Raw genomic sequence first — 17,264 nt, 5'->3', positions numbered from 1 at the left:
TGCATCATTTTCTTCTCTGAGTCCTTTGTTTTCTCCCCTGGCATCCCTCCTGCAGTAAACATTTTGGTGCAGAGGACACGGGGGTGAGCTTTTCGGATGCTCACTTGACCATTCTTGTACATAGTGAAAGACTGGATTTGTAAGTAGCTGGTGTGGGTTTCCTCTTTATTTGTGGATAGGTCTTTGTCCCCAAGAGGTGTGAACCTCAGCTGGCAGGGCTGCCTGTAGGCTCTGTTCAAGTTCGCAGAGCTTGTGAATAGGCTGCTTTCCATATAGGGTGCAGAGGTGGGGAGCAGGAGACAGGCAAAGATGGTGAAAATCCCCTGCTGTGGGCCAGGTTAGGGGGGCTTGGCTCTTTGTATAAATCTTACTCTGAGTGAAGCTGCCCTTCCTCTTACCACCCGCCTCCCACTGTTCCACGTTACCCAGGCTGGCATCTGTTATGGGCGTCTGAAGATGCCCGAGCTCTTTTCTAGTCTTTCTCAGCCCTCATACCCTTACAATGTCCTCCCTAAGTAGATCGCCACTTTCTTTGGAGGGCATTTCTCGGATTTTATTTTGGGGGCAAAGCCTTTTCTTCAGCTGGGGTGGTCAAATGAATGGTTGTGTATGAGAAAATGCAAAGGAGTGTGTCTGGGGGTGGGGTTTTGTGGAAGGGCCTGGCCCAGCTGTCACGGCAGGCACGTGCACCATTTATACGGGGGATGGTTTAAACAGGATGTGGGCTCAACACTAAGGGCCATTGAAACAAACTTAAGATAATAATTCCCTTTTCAGTTCTTTTTCCTCTTGATTGTAACAAAGAGAAAGTCTCAGTTAGCTGCTGGTCTGAAATAACCTCTCTAACAGCAGCTAGTTTCCTCTGGTAACATAGAGAACAGGAGGCAGGCCCAGATCTTTCTGCAGCAACAATATTAGTTAGAATTTAGTAAACTGTGTTTATTTTTATAGTTACCACCTACTGATGACAAAGTGACACTCGTTTTGCACTTATTATAGTGATATAAAGTTTCCTTTAAAATACATTTATTTAACTAAAACATAGTAAGATGATTTAAAGAAAAATATTAAATAATAGGATAGGTAACACTGGGATATAACAAAAATTGTGGCGCCGTAATGGGACTGACTGAAGTTTGAGAAATACTGTAAATTATTCTGTTGGGTAATTCTGTTTGCTTATGCTCCTCTCCAGGTCTTGGTATTTACTGATTAGTTCCCTGGACTATTTGGAAGGAGGCATTTCTCTGGTGTTTTGAAGGTCCTTTTATTTCAATATGACTTTGGGAGGGGGGAAAAGTGGGCAGGTGTAGGAGCCTGTCATCTTGAACTGAAATTTTGTCGAGCTGTCTTTTTGCTTTCATTGCTTTTATTTGATTCTTCAATCCATTTAGAATTAATTTTAGTGTTTATAGTGTTTAAGTGGGGTTTTTTGTCCCCACCAACCAGCCAGTCTCAGCATCAGTGGTTAAAGATGTTTAGTAGCATCTCTACTCACAAATGGATTAGGTGCTAAAGGCCGTCCAAAGGCCTTACAGGTCCAAACTTAAAAGGATTTAAGCTTGGTTCTCTATTTTAGTAGGCTTTTCCACCAGACAGGAGTGGAAGAGGTTCCTTGGATCATCAAACTTTAAAATCAGACTTGGGTTTCTCCATCTTGCAGATATATGTTTTGTTTGCGTCTTTGCCCCCAATAGACCTTTTTAGTCTACATTAAACGTCTGCTGAGCAGATAACTCCCTCTCCTGCTTATCTTCTCAGATGTTCAAGTGTATGTCTTTATAGGTATGGTATCCTTACTTGTCAATCTACTTTGGTTGATTCAAAGATTCATAGGGTCTTTGAACATATAGAACCATCCTTGGTTTGTCCTGGAGCTGTTACCGTTAGGGCAGCACCTTCACCAGCCTTGGTCCTTACGACTCAGATTTCTCTTAAATTAGCATTGCTCTGATAGGCATTCACCTCAGTGATGATTCTCTAGGCCAGACTTTGAACACTGGCAGTCCACACAGATGTGTTTTGTTGCGCTATGTGTTGGTGGCGAGGGTAGGGGGGTGGGAGGAGAGTCACCTTCCAACATTTTAAAATTGGTGTCTTTCAGACAGAAATCCAGATTCCTCTTGGCTCTTGAGATGATGATCTGGCACACCAAGGATGAACTGTTATGTGACAAAAATCCACTGATACGCGCTTTTGGCCACCTACCTCCCCTGTTTCACTGCTACCTGCCTGGCCTCCTTAGACACTTGAATTTACAACAGATCTTTTTTTTTTTTTTTGCCAATAACCACACATTTTCTCTTAAAATTTTTTTTTCCTTTTCTCTTACAGTTTATCGCATGGGTCTAGAACAAGCTTGTCTAGACAAGCTTTCTGATTCACTTTTTCAGAGCTGTTCCTACCGTTGAATAATTTATCATTATTTATGTGTAACATTTCTAATTTTCTTCTTTTGGCTTTTAAAATTATTATTTCATTTTATTGTATTCCTTGTCTAATTAGCACTTTTAACAATGACTGCCTTTTTTTTTTTTTACACTTAAGGAAAGGCTTTATGTTTGTATAAAATCTCCCTAAGAAGGATAAACCTGAGTAGTGTCCAGCATAGTGGCAGGACTAAAATTAAAGTGTAGGAGCCTATTGCCACTGTTGATGACGTGCAGATCTGACACACTTTTCTCTGGCGTCGCGAGCCTTTGTGTTCGGCTCTGTTTTAGAACCTCCTTTTTCAATTTTATTGCTCACTCTTTTTTTCCCCCTAATTCATACTGTTGAATATTTTAGATATAGAATACATTCTTGTCTCTAGAGGGCAAATCTTCCTCTTTCTTGCCTTTTTTCGGGGTTCTTTTCTGGAAACTTCCTAGCCTTTTCTCCTGTTCATTTTGCTGATGAGTTTTACAAGCATTGGTCCAGTAACAAGCGTTCACAGGCTGCCCTCCCAAGCCAGGCCCCCGGGCCACCTGTTGGGTGGGGAGTGGTCAGTGTAGCAGACGCCCAGGGCCTTCACATTCTCCCCAGTGTGTTAGGAACAGCAGCGGGTTCATGGATGGCGTACAGTGTTTTACTTCTGAGCATCGTAGGTAATTGACTGTCACAAAAATAAACTTGGGACCTTTTGATTCCCGGGCAGTTTCCTGGATGTCTTTGTGGAGACGGTCACCAGAAGGCACTTGGTCACTGAGGGTGTGTTTCATCAGGTTTTCTTCCAGAAAGCTCATAGGCCTGAAGAGTAAAGCAAGGTGGATGCAGAAGGTGTCCCTCGCAGTGCACGGGTTTCTGCATTTTCGTGGACTTACACACGTTGGTTTAGCCCCTTTTTGATGAAAAAGTTTAAGGAAATGACTTCATAAAACACCAAATCACCCCATTCTTGTGGGACCCCTGAGAAGTTTACCGAATAGTTGAGTAGTCAGAAATAGGAAAACTGATCTGGTAGGATATGGCAGCCCCTCCTCCCAGGGGTGTGAACCACACTGGGGTTTTTGACGAATATACTTTGTGACATGGTGACTTGTGGGGATGGGCAGAGTTTCTGGGTTGCTGCCTTTTCCTCCCCCCCATCCCCACCCCCTGCATCTCTCCTCAGCTACGATGCTTCTGTAACAGCCCACATGGCTAAGCTTTGCAAGACCTGTGGTTAGTATCTTTAGTACCTAAAAGATGCATATTTTTATTCAGGTAGAATTCACATAACATAAAATTCACCGTTGTAACCATTTAAAAGTGTACAATTATTGACTTAACAGCACACTCACATTGTTGTGCGGTCATCACCAACCACTCTCTAATTGCAGACCATTCTTAACCCCAAAAAGAAGCGCAGTTCCCATTAAGCAGTCCCTCACCATTCCCTCCCCTTCCTTGCCCCTGACAACCACTAATCTGCTTTCTGTCTCTGGATTTTTAAATTCTGGACATTTCATGTATATGGAGTCATAATATGTGGGTTTTGAGTCTGGCTTCTTTTGCTTAGTATAATGTTTTCAAGGTTCTTCCATATTGTAGCATGTGTTACTAGCATGTGTCCTTTTATGGCTGATAGTTCGTTGTATGGATATACCACATTTTGTTTATTCATCTGTTGATAGACATTTGGGTTGTTTCCACTTTTTGGCTCTTAGGATAATGCTGCGATGAATATTCAGGTTTTTGTTTGAATATCTGTTTTCAGTCCTCTTGGGTATATAACTAGGAGTTGAATTGTTGGGTCATGTGGTAATTCTATGTTTAACTTTTTGAGCAACCAAAAAGATACAAGTGAAGTACTAAAAATAGTAAGAGTGAAAATCCCTTTGGACCATGGACCATGATATAAAGATATCAGATTTCCGTGTTATATGTTACAAAAACTTTTTCTTTGGAGTCAGGCAGAACTGGTCCAGATCTCAGCCTAACTAGCTGTGACTTTGAACCAGTTATTTAACCTGTCTTAGCCTATTTTTCACCTAGAACATTCAGATAACTAAGTATTGCCTCAGGTTTACTATAAGCATTCACTGAGATGTTATTACACAGAAAGTGCTTTTTTTAGCACAGTGCTTGGCATAAAGTAATCCACATATAGTGTAATAATTATTTTAGGATAATACGCAGTCACCATAGCCTGATTGCTATTCTTTGCCACAGAGAGATGGCTTCGTACTGCGGTCATACCAAAGAGGTGAATGACCCAAAAGGAAACACCTTAAACTTTGGTGTTTTATGTTGTCTTTACCATAGATGTTTTGCATTTTTATTTTTAGATTAATGCATTGTCTGTTGTTCTCAAAATTTGTTACATCCCTATTTTCAAAAGTGGAAGGACCCATTGTAAAGAAGTGACTTTTTTTTAACCTTCCATTTGATCACTGCTTGGGTTCCTCATGTATGAACCACTTCCTGGCTCCACTCACAGGGGGGCCAGCAGATTGCTAGCGATTTGCCTTATCTCACTGCATAAGGATTTAATGAAACTTTTAACTGAGTTAGTAACTAGTTAAACCAAAATTATTTTTTCTAATTCTTAAAATATTTTCATAAAAAGTTAAAACCTCCTGTGAACAGATCATTCAGAGATTACCACTGTTAATATTTTCATAGGTGCTTTTAAAAAACCTATGTATTTATGAACTATTTTTTTAAAAGCATTATTCAATATATAATAATGCTACTGGAACTATTGCACTTACTATTTAGGAACATCTTTCCAAAGCATGAAATATTTTTCTACAACCTAGTTCTTAAAATTGAGTATTATTCCATTTTATGGATAGAACATAATTTATCTATTTTCCTTTTGGACATTCATGTTTCTAGTTTTTTCACTATTATAACAATGCTGTGATGAGCGTCTTTGTAGCAAAAATATTTGTGTATATCTGTGATAATTACTTTGGGCTAAATTGCTAGATGTAGATTTTTTTTTGGATCAGAGGGTTTATATATATTTTTTAAACTTTTGATCAGTTTAACATTTAATAAGTACCCACCACTCTGTGTTGCACCCTCCCAGACTGCCGTCTTTTTATATCTCCATTCACAAGTGCATTTACTTTTGTTACATAGGGTACCACTTGGATTTCTGTTATTGCTGTTTGTGACTATGTATGTTTTTCACTTAAAATCCACCATGCAGGTGACAGTCCCTTTGGACCATGGATCTCTGTGGCCGTGCAGCATAGGAAGCAGTTTTATTTGTAGTCAGATTATCAGGGTTTGTTCTGCCACTCCCTGGCCATTAGATCAGACACCTCTTCTTGAACAGCATTCCTGTGTCCTCAGCCTCACCTCTTATTCCATGTATTTCTATACTCTTGTTTGGTGTAACCTGGTCTGACTTGGTAAAGCCTATTTCTCTGTTCTTCCCTTGGGGCTTCTTTTCTGTGGCCACTCTAGACGTTTGAGGGATGATGGATAAAAATGCTTTCCTGTTTCTTCCCTGGGTGATGGTTCTGAGATACATTCACAAGGCTTCTTAGAAAATCCTGTGGGACTCAGCACTTGACAGAAACATCTGTAACTCATAGAGGTGGCCAGCTTCATAATGAATCCTTGTATTGACTCTCTCTCTGTGTTTCATTCCCTGTGTCCTTCACTCCTGCTCCCTGGAACCACATTCCAAAATAAACTACCTGCCGGCTAGTCTTTGTCTTGCCTTTTATTTTAAGTGGAACCCAGGCTAAGTCATTTGTGATCACAGACAGGTAACTTACTCTTTGAGTCGCAGTTTTCTCGTATTATAAATTTGGAGAGGGTCGTGTCTACCTCATATAATCCTTTCCTTCACCAGATGCTTACTAAAACACTACTACATGCCAGATACTGTCCTGGGTATAGAAATGTATAGTAGTGAGCAAGACAAGCAAGACCCTGCCTTCACTGAGTTTACATTCTGATGAGGGAGACAGACAAAGAAGGAAACAAAGAAGAATTTCAAATAGTGAAAAGTGCTCTGCAATAAATAAAAAGTCATGAGGGAATGCTCCTCTGAGATGCTGTCTGAAATGAGGACTGAGTGATGAGGACAGGCTGGATGTGGGGAGAACATCTTGAGCAGAGGGGGTAGCAGATGTAAAGGCCCTGAGGAGTAGGAGCCTCAGGAACAAGGTGGTGCACGTAAAGTGCTGTGAATGGGACCTTGCACTTGCTAAGTGCTCAATAAATGTTGGATAGTATTAGGAGTAAGGTTAGATCAAAGGGATAACCTGTCATTAACTACACAGCAGTAGGTGACCAGTTTTGTCTCATGAATGGACAAAAATTGGCTTCATAGAATAAGCACATAATTGTACAGGATGTGAATAGAGTTGTGCAGTACATTTTTCTTTACCAGTGTAGTGAGTTACATTGATTGATTTGCTTTGTATTCCTGGTGTAAACTTCACTTGGTTGTGATGTATTATCCTGTTTATGTATAGCTGGATTCAATTTTCTAATATTTTGTTGAGAATATTGCAACCAAATATTAGCAAATTGGTCTGAGATATTGGTCTCTTGTTTTCTTTTAATGTCTTTGTTTTTGGAATCAGTGTAATGTTGGCTTCATAAAATGAATTGGGAAGTGTTCTCTCCTTTCTACGTAGTGGAAGATTTTGTGTAGGATTGGTATTCTTTTTCCTTTAAGTGTTCGGTACAATTCTTCAGTGAAGCCGTCAGGCCTAGAGTTTTCTTTGTTGGAAGACTTTTAACTATGAATTCAGTTTCTTCATTTCTATAGGACTGTTCAAGTTTCTTTTTGACTTTGATAAGTAGATTGCATCTTTCAAGCAATTTGCCTGTTTCATCTAAGTTGTCAAATTTGTGGCTAAAATGTTGTTTCTGATATTCCCTTATTATCCTTTAAAAATTATTTTATTTATGATAAAAGTACATACGTAAAATTTACCATTCTAACCATTTTTAAGTGTACAGTCCAGTGGCATTAAGTGCATTTCACAATGTTGTACAACCCCTTACTAGCCTATTAATGTCTATGGCATCTGCAGTGATGTCCCCTCCTTTATTCTTGATACTGGTAATTGTGTCTTCTCTTTCTTTCCTGGTAAGTCCTGCTAGAGGTGTATAAATTTTATTGATATTCTCAAAGAGTTAGCTTTTAGTTTCATTGATTTTTCTCTATTATATTTTGGTTTTCAATTTCATTGATTTCTGCTCATAATTCTGTCTTTCCGTATGCTTGCTTAGGGTTTAGTTTGCTCGTCTTTTTCTAGTGTTTTAAAGCTTGTAGTCTTTATTGTCATTTGAGACCTTTTCTCTTCCTGTATAAGCATTTAATGCTATAAATTTCCTTCTAAGCATTGCCTTATTTGCAGCCCACAAATTTTGCTTGGTTGTACTACTTTTTATTCTATTCAACATATATTCTGATTTCCCTTGTGACTCCCTCTTTGACCCAGGTATTATTTAGAAGTATGTTGTTTAATTTTCAAGTACAGTTGACCCTTGAACAATGTGGGTGTTTGCAGTGCTGATCCCCATGCAGTTGAAAATCCGAGTATAACTCTATAGTTGGCCCTTCATATCCGTGGTTAAGCATCCGTGGATTCAACCAACCATGGATTGTGTAGTGCCGTGGTATGTACTTATTGAAAAAAAATCATATAAGTGGACCCTTGACATTCAGACCTGTGTTGTTCAAGGGTCAGCTGTATTTGGAGGATTTTCCATCCATCTTTCTGTTGTTGATTTCTACTTTAATTTTGTTGTAATCAGGGAACGTACTTTGTATGATTTTAATTTCTTTAAATTTATAGAGGTGTGTTTTATGGCCCAGAATATGGTCTATCTTGGGGAATGTTCCTTATCCATTTGAAAAAAAATGTGTAATTTTTTGTTGTTCGGTGGAGTATACTATAAATGTCAATCAGGTCAAATTGACTGATACTGTTTTTCAAGTCTTCTATATTCTTACTGATTGATATGACAACGTATTACAGCATGGGTGGCTGGCTTAAACAACAGAAGTTTATCTTCTCACAGGTCAGGAGGCTGGAAGTCCAAGATCAAAGCATTGGCAAGTTTGGTTTTTCCTGAGGCCTTTCTCCTTGGCTTGTAGATGGCCGTCTTCTCCCTGTGTGTTCACATGGTCTTTCCTCTGTATGTGTGCATCCCTGGTGCCACTTCCTTCTCCAATAAGAACAGATTGGATTAGGGCCCCACCTTTGTGACTTCATTTAACCTTAAACTACCTCTTTAAAGACCCTATCTCCAAATACAGTTGAATTGGGGGTTAGGGCTTCAACATATGAATCTGGAGGAGGGCGGGGGACATTTCAGTCCATGACACTGATTTTCTGTCTACTTGTGTTATTGATTACTGAGAGAGGAGTGCTGAAGATTCCTACTATATTTGTGGATTTGTCTGTTTCTATAAGTTTTTGCTTCGTGTATTTTGAAGTCTTAGCTCTCATATTCTGTGATTCACTATGTGCCCACCTCCACAGTTGAAGAATGGTGTAATGAACACCATATTCCTACCACCTAGATTCTGCAATTAACATTTTACATATTTGCTTTATTAAATATCCGTTCTCTGTTTCATCAGTTTGTCTTATTTTTTGGTGGATTTCAAAGTAAGTTGTAGTCACTTTATCTCTAAACACTTAAGCATACATGTTGTTAACTAGAATTTAATAATCATTTAAAGTTCTTTTTTTGTTTGTTTTGCGGTAAACTTCGTATGGTGAAATGTACAGATCTTGAGTTAATCGGTAAATCCTGCTGTCCATAGTAATACTGTATACTTGTCCTGTGATGTGGGACTTCTTGGACCATTGTATATTATCTGTTACTTTCCTCATAGGTTTCTGGGATCTGATTTTTGTTCATCTTAAGAGGAGGACTTAATGGTAGTGTTATCTGAGTTAAGTAATCAGGTCTGTATTTTTAGGGATTTAGTCCTAGACAGAATTAAAGTGGTTGTATAAATAGGATCTGTTATTAATTCAGTAAATATTTTATTTATTTTTAGTCTTTATTTTTAATTGTGGTAAAATACACGTAACATAAATTTGCCATCTTAACCAGTTTTAAGTGTATGGTTCCATGGCATTAAACACATTCACATTGTTGTGCATTTGTCGCTAGAACTCTTCATCTTGCACAACTGAAACTCTATACCCATTAAACAGCTCCCTATTCTTCTCTCCCCCCAGCCCCTCGAAACCACCTTTCTATTTCCTGTCTCTGAATTTGACTCCTTAGGTACCTCATAGGAATGGAATCATACAGTATTTATCGTTTTGTGTCTCGCTTATTCCTTCAGCATAATGTCCAAAAACTTTATCCATGATGTAGCATGTGAGAATTTCCTTCCTTTTAAAGACTGAATATAATTCATTGTATTCCACTGTATGGATATACCACATTTTGTTTATCCACTTATCCATCAATGGATGCTTGGGTTGCTTTCACCAGTATTTATTGAGCATCTCTTATATATCAGTCATCTTTCATTAGATAAACACTTGTTGACTGCCTTTATGGACCTGATCCTGTTATAGGCATGAGGGATACTGCAGCAGTGAACATACACAGACAAAATTGTTGCCTTCAAGAGGCTTATATTCTAGTGGGGACTGAGGATGGGGAGATGGACAATACACAGAGAAATGTATTTCTTGATTCCAAATTGCATTTTTTCACATTTTAGTGTTTCTAATATTGGGTTGTACTTTACAACTGATGCCATCTTAGAATTATTTGACAGTGTTTCTTTTTTAGTAACACCTAAAATAATGGTATATCTTACAGTCAGTTTGAATCATAGATTTGGTGAATCACTATTAATAAGTCAGTTGTTGATAAGTGCTGTGAAAAAATAAACCAGAACAAAGGAGATAGAGAATTACATGGGGTATCCACAGATAAGGTGACATTTGAGCAGAGCACGTGTTCAGTACAGGTGATATTTTTTTCATAGCAGGACTTCCTCCCTGCAGGACGTAGTGTGTTGGTTCACATTCTGTTCTCACTCTGGACTGGTAACAGCTTGTGGGCTAGTTACTTTGAGCAGCATTGGTATAAAGGGTAGAGCCCTAGGAGGTGGGGGGTGGAGATGGGGGTTAGGGAACAGTTTTCAAGGTGGGCCCAGATCTTGTAGGCATGGTAAGGGCGAGGGTGACAGAATTTTCCATCTTAGGAACTGGCAACAGTTCTGCTGGCTCGCAACAAAAACTTTGGGTCATCTTTGATTTCTCCATTTGCCCATACATTATACCCAGTTAGCCAGCAAATCCTGCCTGCGCTACCTTCCAAACATACCCCAGTTCTGACCACTCTCACTACCCCCACCCAAACCACCCTGGTACAGGCCATCATCATCTTTTGTCTGGATTATTATGATAGCCTCCTAACTGGTCTCCTTTCTTCTATGCTTGCCTTCCTGTAATCTCTTCTCAATTTAGCAACCAAAGCGATCCTTTGAAAACATGTCTGATCATGTTATTCCTCTCCTTAACGTCCCCAAGAGCATCCTGTCACTCTCAGAGGAAAGGTTAAGTCCTTATGGCCTATAGGGTTCTACACTGTTTGCTCCTCGACTTCTTTGACCTTATATCCTGCCTCTCTGCTTTTCGCTTCTTCTGCTGTTAGCTGCCTTGGCAGCCTTACTGTTTCTTGATCGTATTGAGTGTGTTCCTGTCTCACAGCACTTGGACTTGATCTTTTCCCTGCCGAGAATACTGCTCCCCAGATATCTGCAAGGCCCACATCCTCAGGTGTCTGCTCAAATTTCACCTTGTCGGAGGGCCTTCTAATCACGCTATGAAAAAGAGCACCCTTCTTTCCCCACTAGCACTATGTTTTCCCTTAAACCAGGATAGGCTAGTTATGCTGCAGTAGCAAACGGCTCTAAAATGTCAGGGACCTGAAACGACAAGGTTTGTTTCTTACTGCTGACGTCCCTCCATTGTAAGTTGCCTGGCAGGGCCTGTTCCATATTGTCTTGAACTCTGGCGTCCGGCTCATAGCATAGCCACCATCTTGAGCATTGGCCGAGGGAAAGGCCATTCACTGGCTCTCCAATATTTGCGTGGAAGTGACATCTATTATGTTGACTTGGACAAAGCAAGTCACATTGCCATATGCCACTTCAGTTAGGGGCAGGTGTGGGTGGGTAGCAATCCTATCTTTTATCCGGAAAGAGAGCAGGAAATCCATGGTGGGTAACACAGCCTCACTCTTTACCCCGCTTAATTCTTCTATAGCATTTATTTGTATCTGACATGATATTTACCTTGCTTTGTGTATTTTCTTTTCTCTGCTGTCTAGACTGTAGGTACCACAAAGGGAGGGAGTTTGTCCATCATTTGCTGCTGTACCGCAGGACCTAGGATAATGCATGGTCTGCAGTAGTAGGTGCTTATTAATTGTAGAGATATGAGTGAGAATACCAAAGCAAACCATTCATTTGTTCATATGGTGACATGTAAACCATTGGGAGTGTGGAGCAGGAAGGTTTGAGGAGAGAGCACACTTACTAGAGAAGAGCAGTAGCATTGCTGATCAGTGGAGAGTGTCAGTTTGAGATTTGAGACCATGAACCTACAGTGGAATCTTGCAGGCAGCAAGGAAGAGGCAGGAATGAATAAATGATGGGACCCATTTCACAAGGATCGGTGAAGTCCAAGTTGAAGGAGGAAACCTTCAAGGTGCACCTCTGTCACCTCTGCTCCGTCTTCGGTCCTGTCGGAATAATAAGGGAGGAGCTTGCCTTTAACCAAGGAGGCCCATTCTCCTGGGGTGGTGATTGCGGTGGTTGGAGCAGTTTTCCCTATATTCATTCTTTATTTACTTCTCATAACACTCTTGAGGTAGCGTCTCTTATCTTCATTTTACAGGTGAGGAAAACAGGCTGAAATTGCTCGCGTTAGGATTTAGGTTGGTCAGGCTCACAACCACGGTGCTTTCCGGTACGTTTGGGGTACTAGGTGGTGGGGACTCCGTTTTCTGGGGGGCAGGGAGCTCCGTTAGCTCTTAGATTCCCTGGAGCCTTGATTGCATCTTGGTCGTGAAGATAGTATGCAGCCACTTTACCGATGGTTCCAGTTTAGCTGTTTGTAAGACCTTACCAGAGAGGAAGTAGTTGGGCTATTTTTATATAGGCAAACAAGTGCAGTAACCACACTACCAACCGTAACTAGTAGATTCACTCCCCATTGAAGTGCACCTCACACAATCTGAGAATGTCTCTGTCTGAAAATGTCCGTGATGCTTTCCTGTGGTCTTGCCTGTTGATGATCTGGACATTTCATTCCCTCAAGGAGCTGTGCTAGGCTTTATGGCCAACATAGAGAAGAGAAGGCAGGTGGCCTCCCTCGGGAATCTTTAATGTAGTCGGGAAGGCAAAACAGGTTCCAGACCCTGACTCCTCAACTAGTACCTGGAAATGGGGATGCAGGTTGGGGGAAGAGCCCCTCAGGCTAAAATGGGAGAGACTGATGTAAGGAAGTGGAAACTGAGCTGTTGTTTGAAGGCTGCGTGAGATTTAGACAAGGCTCCAGGGTGCCCGTGGTGGAAAATCTCAGCAGACCATTGCAGGCAGCAGTGTTAGCGCTTTTAACCGCTTCTTAAATTTCTTAAAGTAAATGTTTATGTACGTGAATCCCAGTCATGCTCAGGAGCTAACTGGTCACTTTCATAGAAAACATACTCCTCTGTCTATTTCTCTATACTTTGGTGACCGTCTTCTAAAAGGTATTCCATGGAAGTAAACCTGGTTTGGTCTCGTATAAGAGCCAGATGACAGTGAAGCCCCCATCAGCCGATTTCACTTGTTTTCCAGTGCCCTTTGATCACTTACCTGTGCAGGAAGATGTTTTGAAAATATATGTTAATAAGAATTAAATTCCAGAGTGTGTGCACTTTGTCTTCATTCTAATTCAAAAGAAGTGAATTCTCTTGCTTTTCACTCGTGTGGTTTTTAAAATCTTAGGGACAGTCATTCTGAAAGCAGTTTTGTTTTTCCCTCCAGACAAAGCACCTGTGTCCAAGGGTCTTTTACTGGTCCCCAGTGCCCTGTCCCTCCTGCTGGCCCTCCTCCTTCCACACTGTCAGAGGTTCTTTGTGTACGACCTCCAGGCAGTCAAGGACGACTTCCAGGTGAGCTCCGCTCCACTGGCCTCTGGGAGGGGAGAAGGCAGGCCTTCTTCTTTGATTTGCCTTCGTTCCTGCCATTCTTAGTCTCTCAAAGCCTCTAAATTTGTAAGAAATATTATTTATTATTAATATTCCACTAACAAGTAACTTCTCTAGTTGTATTTATTGATAATTTCAGCAAAGCAGATTATAATGAAGCAGTTGCAGTATTTCCTTTTACACATCTCTTTTCAGCTTCAGGTTTTACTCATGGAAATGCAATTTTTAATTTCAAGAGAGTTAAACACTGTTAAATCTGTTTTTTGTATGATTAGTATACATACTTAACATTTTCAAAAACTTGCCTCAGTTTGAATATCTGTTAGGGGAGCTAAGCTCTCTCAGCTCTAATAGATTGGGAGTCTGTGAATTACTTTTATAGCGGTGGTTAAACCAAGTAGGAAAATTCTCTTGGGTTTTTGCTGCTGGGAAGAGCAGAAGTCTATGGCTTTCGAGATTTATGGGTTGATCGCATGAAAAATGCTGGTGCTGGGTCTTGTCTGTGAGGTGGAGTGCAAAAGGGGTATCCCGGTACCATTTCCAACTTGGCAGGGATTTCCCCACACCAACAATAAGCAATTCTCAGACACCAACTTGGTGAACAGTTGAACTCAGTTCTGACGCCATCTTCCCAGAGAGCATCAGATTCCACAGGGTTAGGGCTCAGTCCCACAGGACTGCCCACTGCACTCGCACTTCAGATGCCAGTCACCAGCCCAAGTGGTTACCTGTACTTCTGACCGAATGGCTATAAATCAGAGTTCCCACGACCCACTCCCTGGGCTCAATTAATTTGCTAGAACGTTCACAGAACTCAGAGAAACATTTTGGGTACTGGATTACCAGTTTATTATTAAAGGATATAGATGAACATCCAGATGGAAGAGATGCACAGGGCAAGGTAAGGGGAAAGGGTGCGGAGCTACCGTGCTGTCTCGGAGCCCCACTCTCCTCAGATCATCACATGTTCATCACCCAGGAAGCTCTCAGAACCCTGTCCTTTTAGGTTTTTGTGGAGATTCATTACAGAGGCAGGATTGATTAACACCGGCCATTGGCAGTTGATCCACCCACCAGCCCCTCTCCCTGCCCGGAGGTCAGGGTGTGGGACTGAAAGTTCTGACCTTCTAATCACAAGGTTGGTTCCCCTGGAAGCCAGCCCCCATTCTTAGGTGCTTCGAAAAGTCACCTCATTGACATGACAAAAGACACCGTTATAGCTTTCTTCACTTTGGAAATTCCAATGGGCAAAGACCAAAATATATTTCTTATTATAAATCACAATATCAGAGAGTGTTAGTGCAAATTATGGTTAAAACCTGCCACCTTTTCTTTGCTAAATACTTGATTAGCCATTTTAAGCATGATAATCCATTCTTGAGCACTGACACCTTTTCTTCATAGGGATGTGATCAATGCCATTGCTTAGGTGGGCTTTGCCAAGTTCCTGTAATTCAGTTATTTATCCATACTACTGCTTTCTGTTGGAATATAGTAGAGCTTCAGTATGATTTCAGTTGCTGTAATACAATGATTCTTAATCCTGTCTGCACAGTAGAATCACCTACGTAAACTGTTTTCTTTTTTTGATGCCAAGACCTCACCCTAGACCAACTGAGTCAGGGAGCCTAGTGGCGGGGCCCGGGCATTGGTGTACTTTTTTAGAAAGATCCCCAAGGGATTCTAGCATATGGCCAGCCCTGAGAACCACTGCTGTAAGGGAATGTCAGGGCCCTGTGGCCCTGAGTTGGTACCTTTCTGTTGGGGGGTTAATTTGGTTCATCTGGCTAAGTTGGCAACAGTCCCCTTCTCCTGCACCACTTTGTGGGCATCTGTGCTCTAGAGGTGGGACCTGCCTGGATGGAGGACAATCACCCTCTGTCTAGGGGTGCAAATAGCCACACTCTCCTGCTAGAACCTCTTAAGGAGCCCTCAGTGTGCATTTCTAAGAGCTGCTACAGAGATATGGAGAGTTTCAGTTCTACCTTGGGGAATCTGAGCTTAGAGTATTAAAAATAAGCAGTATAAAGTAAACGTAATAAATTTGCTAAGGAAGAGACGTGAACAAATCTTACTCTTATTTGTTATTCTTTTTTAAATCCCCATCTAGATTTGGAGGTTGATTTGTGGAAGAATAATTTGCCTTGATTTGAAAGATACTTTCTGCAGTAGTCTGCTTATTTATAATTTTAGGATATTTGAAAGAAGATATGGAAGCAGAAAATTTGCAGTAAGTTTTTATGTATTTTCCCTTTGCTACTTAGGTTATAGAAAAAAATGTTTCTGTTTTCTTGTTTTTAAATAGTTTTATTTTGTTAAGCTTGGTGTTTCATTAGCAATTATCTTTTTATTACATGATCCTCTGTCTGATTTGGAACATGGACATTAACCAAAGAAAAAATTTAAATTTAAGCCATTAGCATAATAAAATAATAATGATGATAATAAATAATAATATCAGTGTGAGTGGGCAATAACCCTTTTTTTTTTTTTTTGGCTGCACTGAGTCTTTGTTGCTGCACGCGGGCTTTCTCTAGTTGCGGCGAGTGGGAGGCACTCTTCGTTGCGGTGCGGTGGCCTCTCTTGATGCGGAGCACGGGCTCCAGTCATGCAGGCTTCAGTACTTGTGGCTCACGGGCTCCAGAGCGCAGGCTCAGCAGTTGTGGCGCGCAGGCTCAGCAGTTGTGGCGCACAGGCCCAGCTGCTCCGCGCATGTGGTATCCTCCCGGACCAGGGCTCGAACCTGTGTCCCCTGCATTGGCAGGCAGACTCCCAACTACTGCGCCACCAGGGAAGCCCAGCAATAACCATTTTAATAAGGATTTTTATTTTAATAAAATTCTAATCACTTATTTTGCTTAATGGTTTGTGTATTAGTTGTAAAAATAAGTCATGCTATAAATATCTTTTCTTCAGCATACTTAGAAATTATGGAAGTTAATACATTTGACCAATATGGTTTTACTCCCTCACTTTGAAAAGTCTACTCAAACAAAAACAAACTTTAAAAAATATATATATACCTGAGCTGGTTCTAATTAAATAAATGTTAGTTTATTTTTAGAAGACTCCTCTCTGTAATGGTCTTCCTGTTTTATTTTTAGTCCTTTCTGCTGGGTTCCTGGGTTTTGTCAGCGGTGGGTGACTTCATCCTCGTTGAAGCTGTGCGGTATTCCTTTGGTATCACTGCAGCCAGGAATTTGCCTTCTGGATTGTAAGTATCTCTCAAATATTAGCTTAATTCATAACTACTTAAATCTGACTTAAAGCATTATTATCCATGAAAGTCAGTAAGAGAATATTTTAAACTTTTAGATATAGTAAAATTGATTTTATATGTAAAAATTCCAGTGTATACTTAACATTTTCATTATGTTCTTGAAACAGAATCTGTTTTACACTTACTCTTTTTTTTAGCTTTCAAATCTCATATTTTAGAGAATTTTTAATGAATTTTCTGTTCTGGTCCTGAAGATAGAATTGTGTTTTCATAGTGAAATTTTGTCTTTGTAACTTTGTTAACTAATTAAACATAAAAATACAAAATTTAATTAATTAGATTAGGAAACAAAATTTATTTGTCTGAAGTTAAGCTTCTGAAGAATGATGCTTTTTTTAAATGATATTGTTTATATATTTCCACC

General features: G+C 40.3%; 1 protein-coding gene across 1 annotated transcript in view; it reads left to right on the top strand.

Annotated features, from left to right (window-relative positions):
* The window catches only part of UBAC2 (UBA domain containing 2), a 158,893-nt gene that overhangs the window by 13,084 nt on the left and 128,545 nt on the right, over positions 1 to 17,264 (top strand). The window contains exons 2-4 of the mRNA XM_061170710.1: positions 13,457 to 13,584; positions 15,731 to 15,850; positions 16,725 to 16,834. Coding sequence (XP_061026693.1) covers positions 13,457 to 13,584; positions 15,731 to 15,850; positions 16,725 to 16,834 — 358 coding nt within the window. The remainder of the gene's footprint in view (positions 1 to 13,456; positions 13,585 to 15,730; positions 15,851 to 16,724; positions 16,835 to 17,264) is intronic.

The sequence above is a fragment of the Eubalaena glacialis genome, chromosome 16 (genome assembly GCF_028564815.1).
Source record: "Eubalaena glacialis isolate mEubGla1 chromosome 16, mEubGla1.1.hap2.+ XY, whole genome shotgun sequence".
Taxonomy (NCBI): domain Eukaryota; kingdom Metazoa; phylum Chordata; class Mammalia; order Artiodactyla; family Balaenidae; genus Eubalaena; species Eubalaena glacialis.
This window is presented reverse-complemented; position numbering and strand designations above follow the sequence as displayed.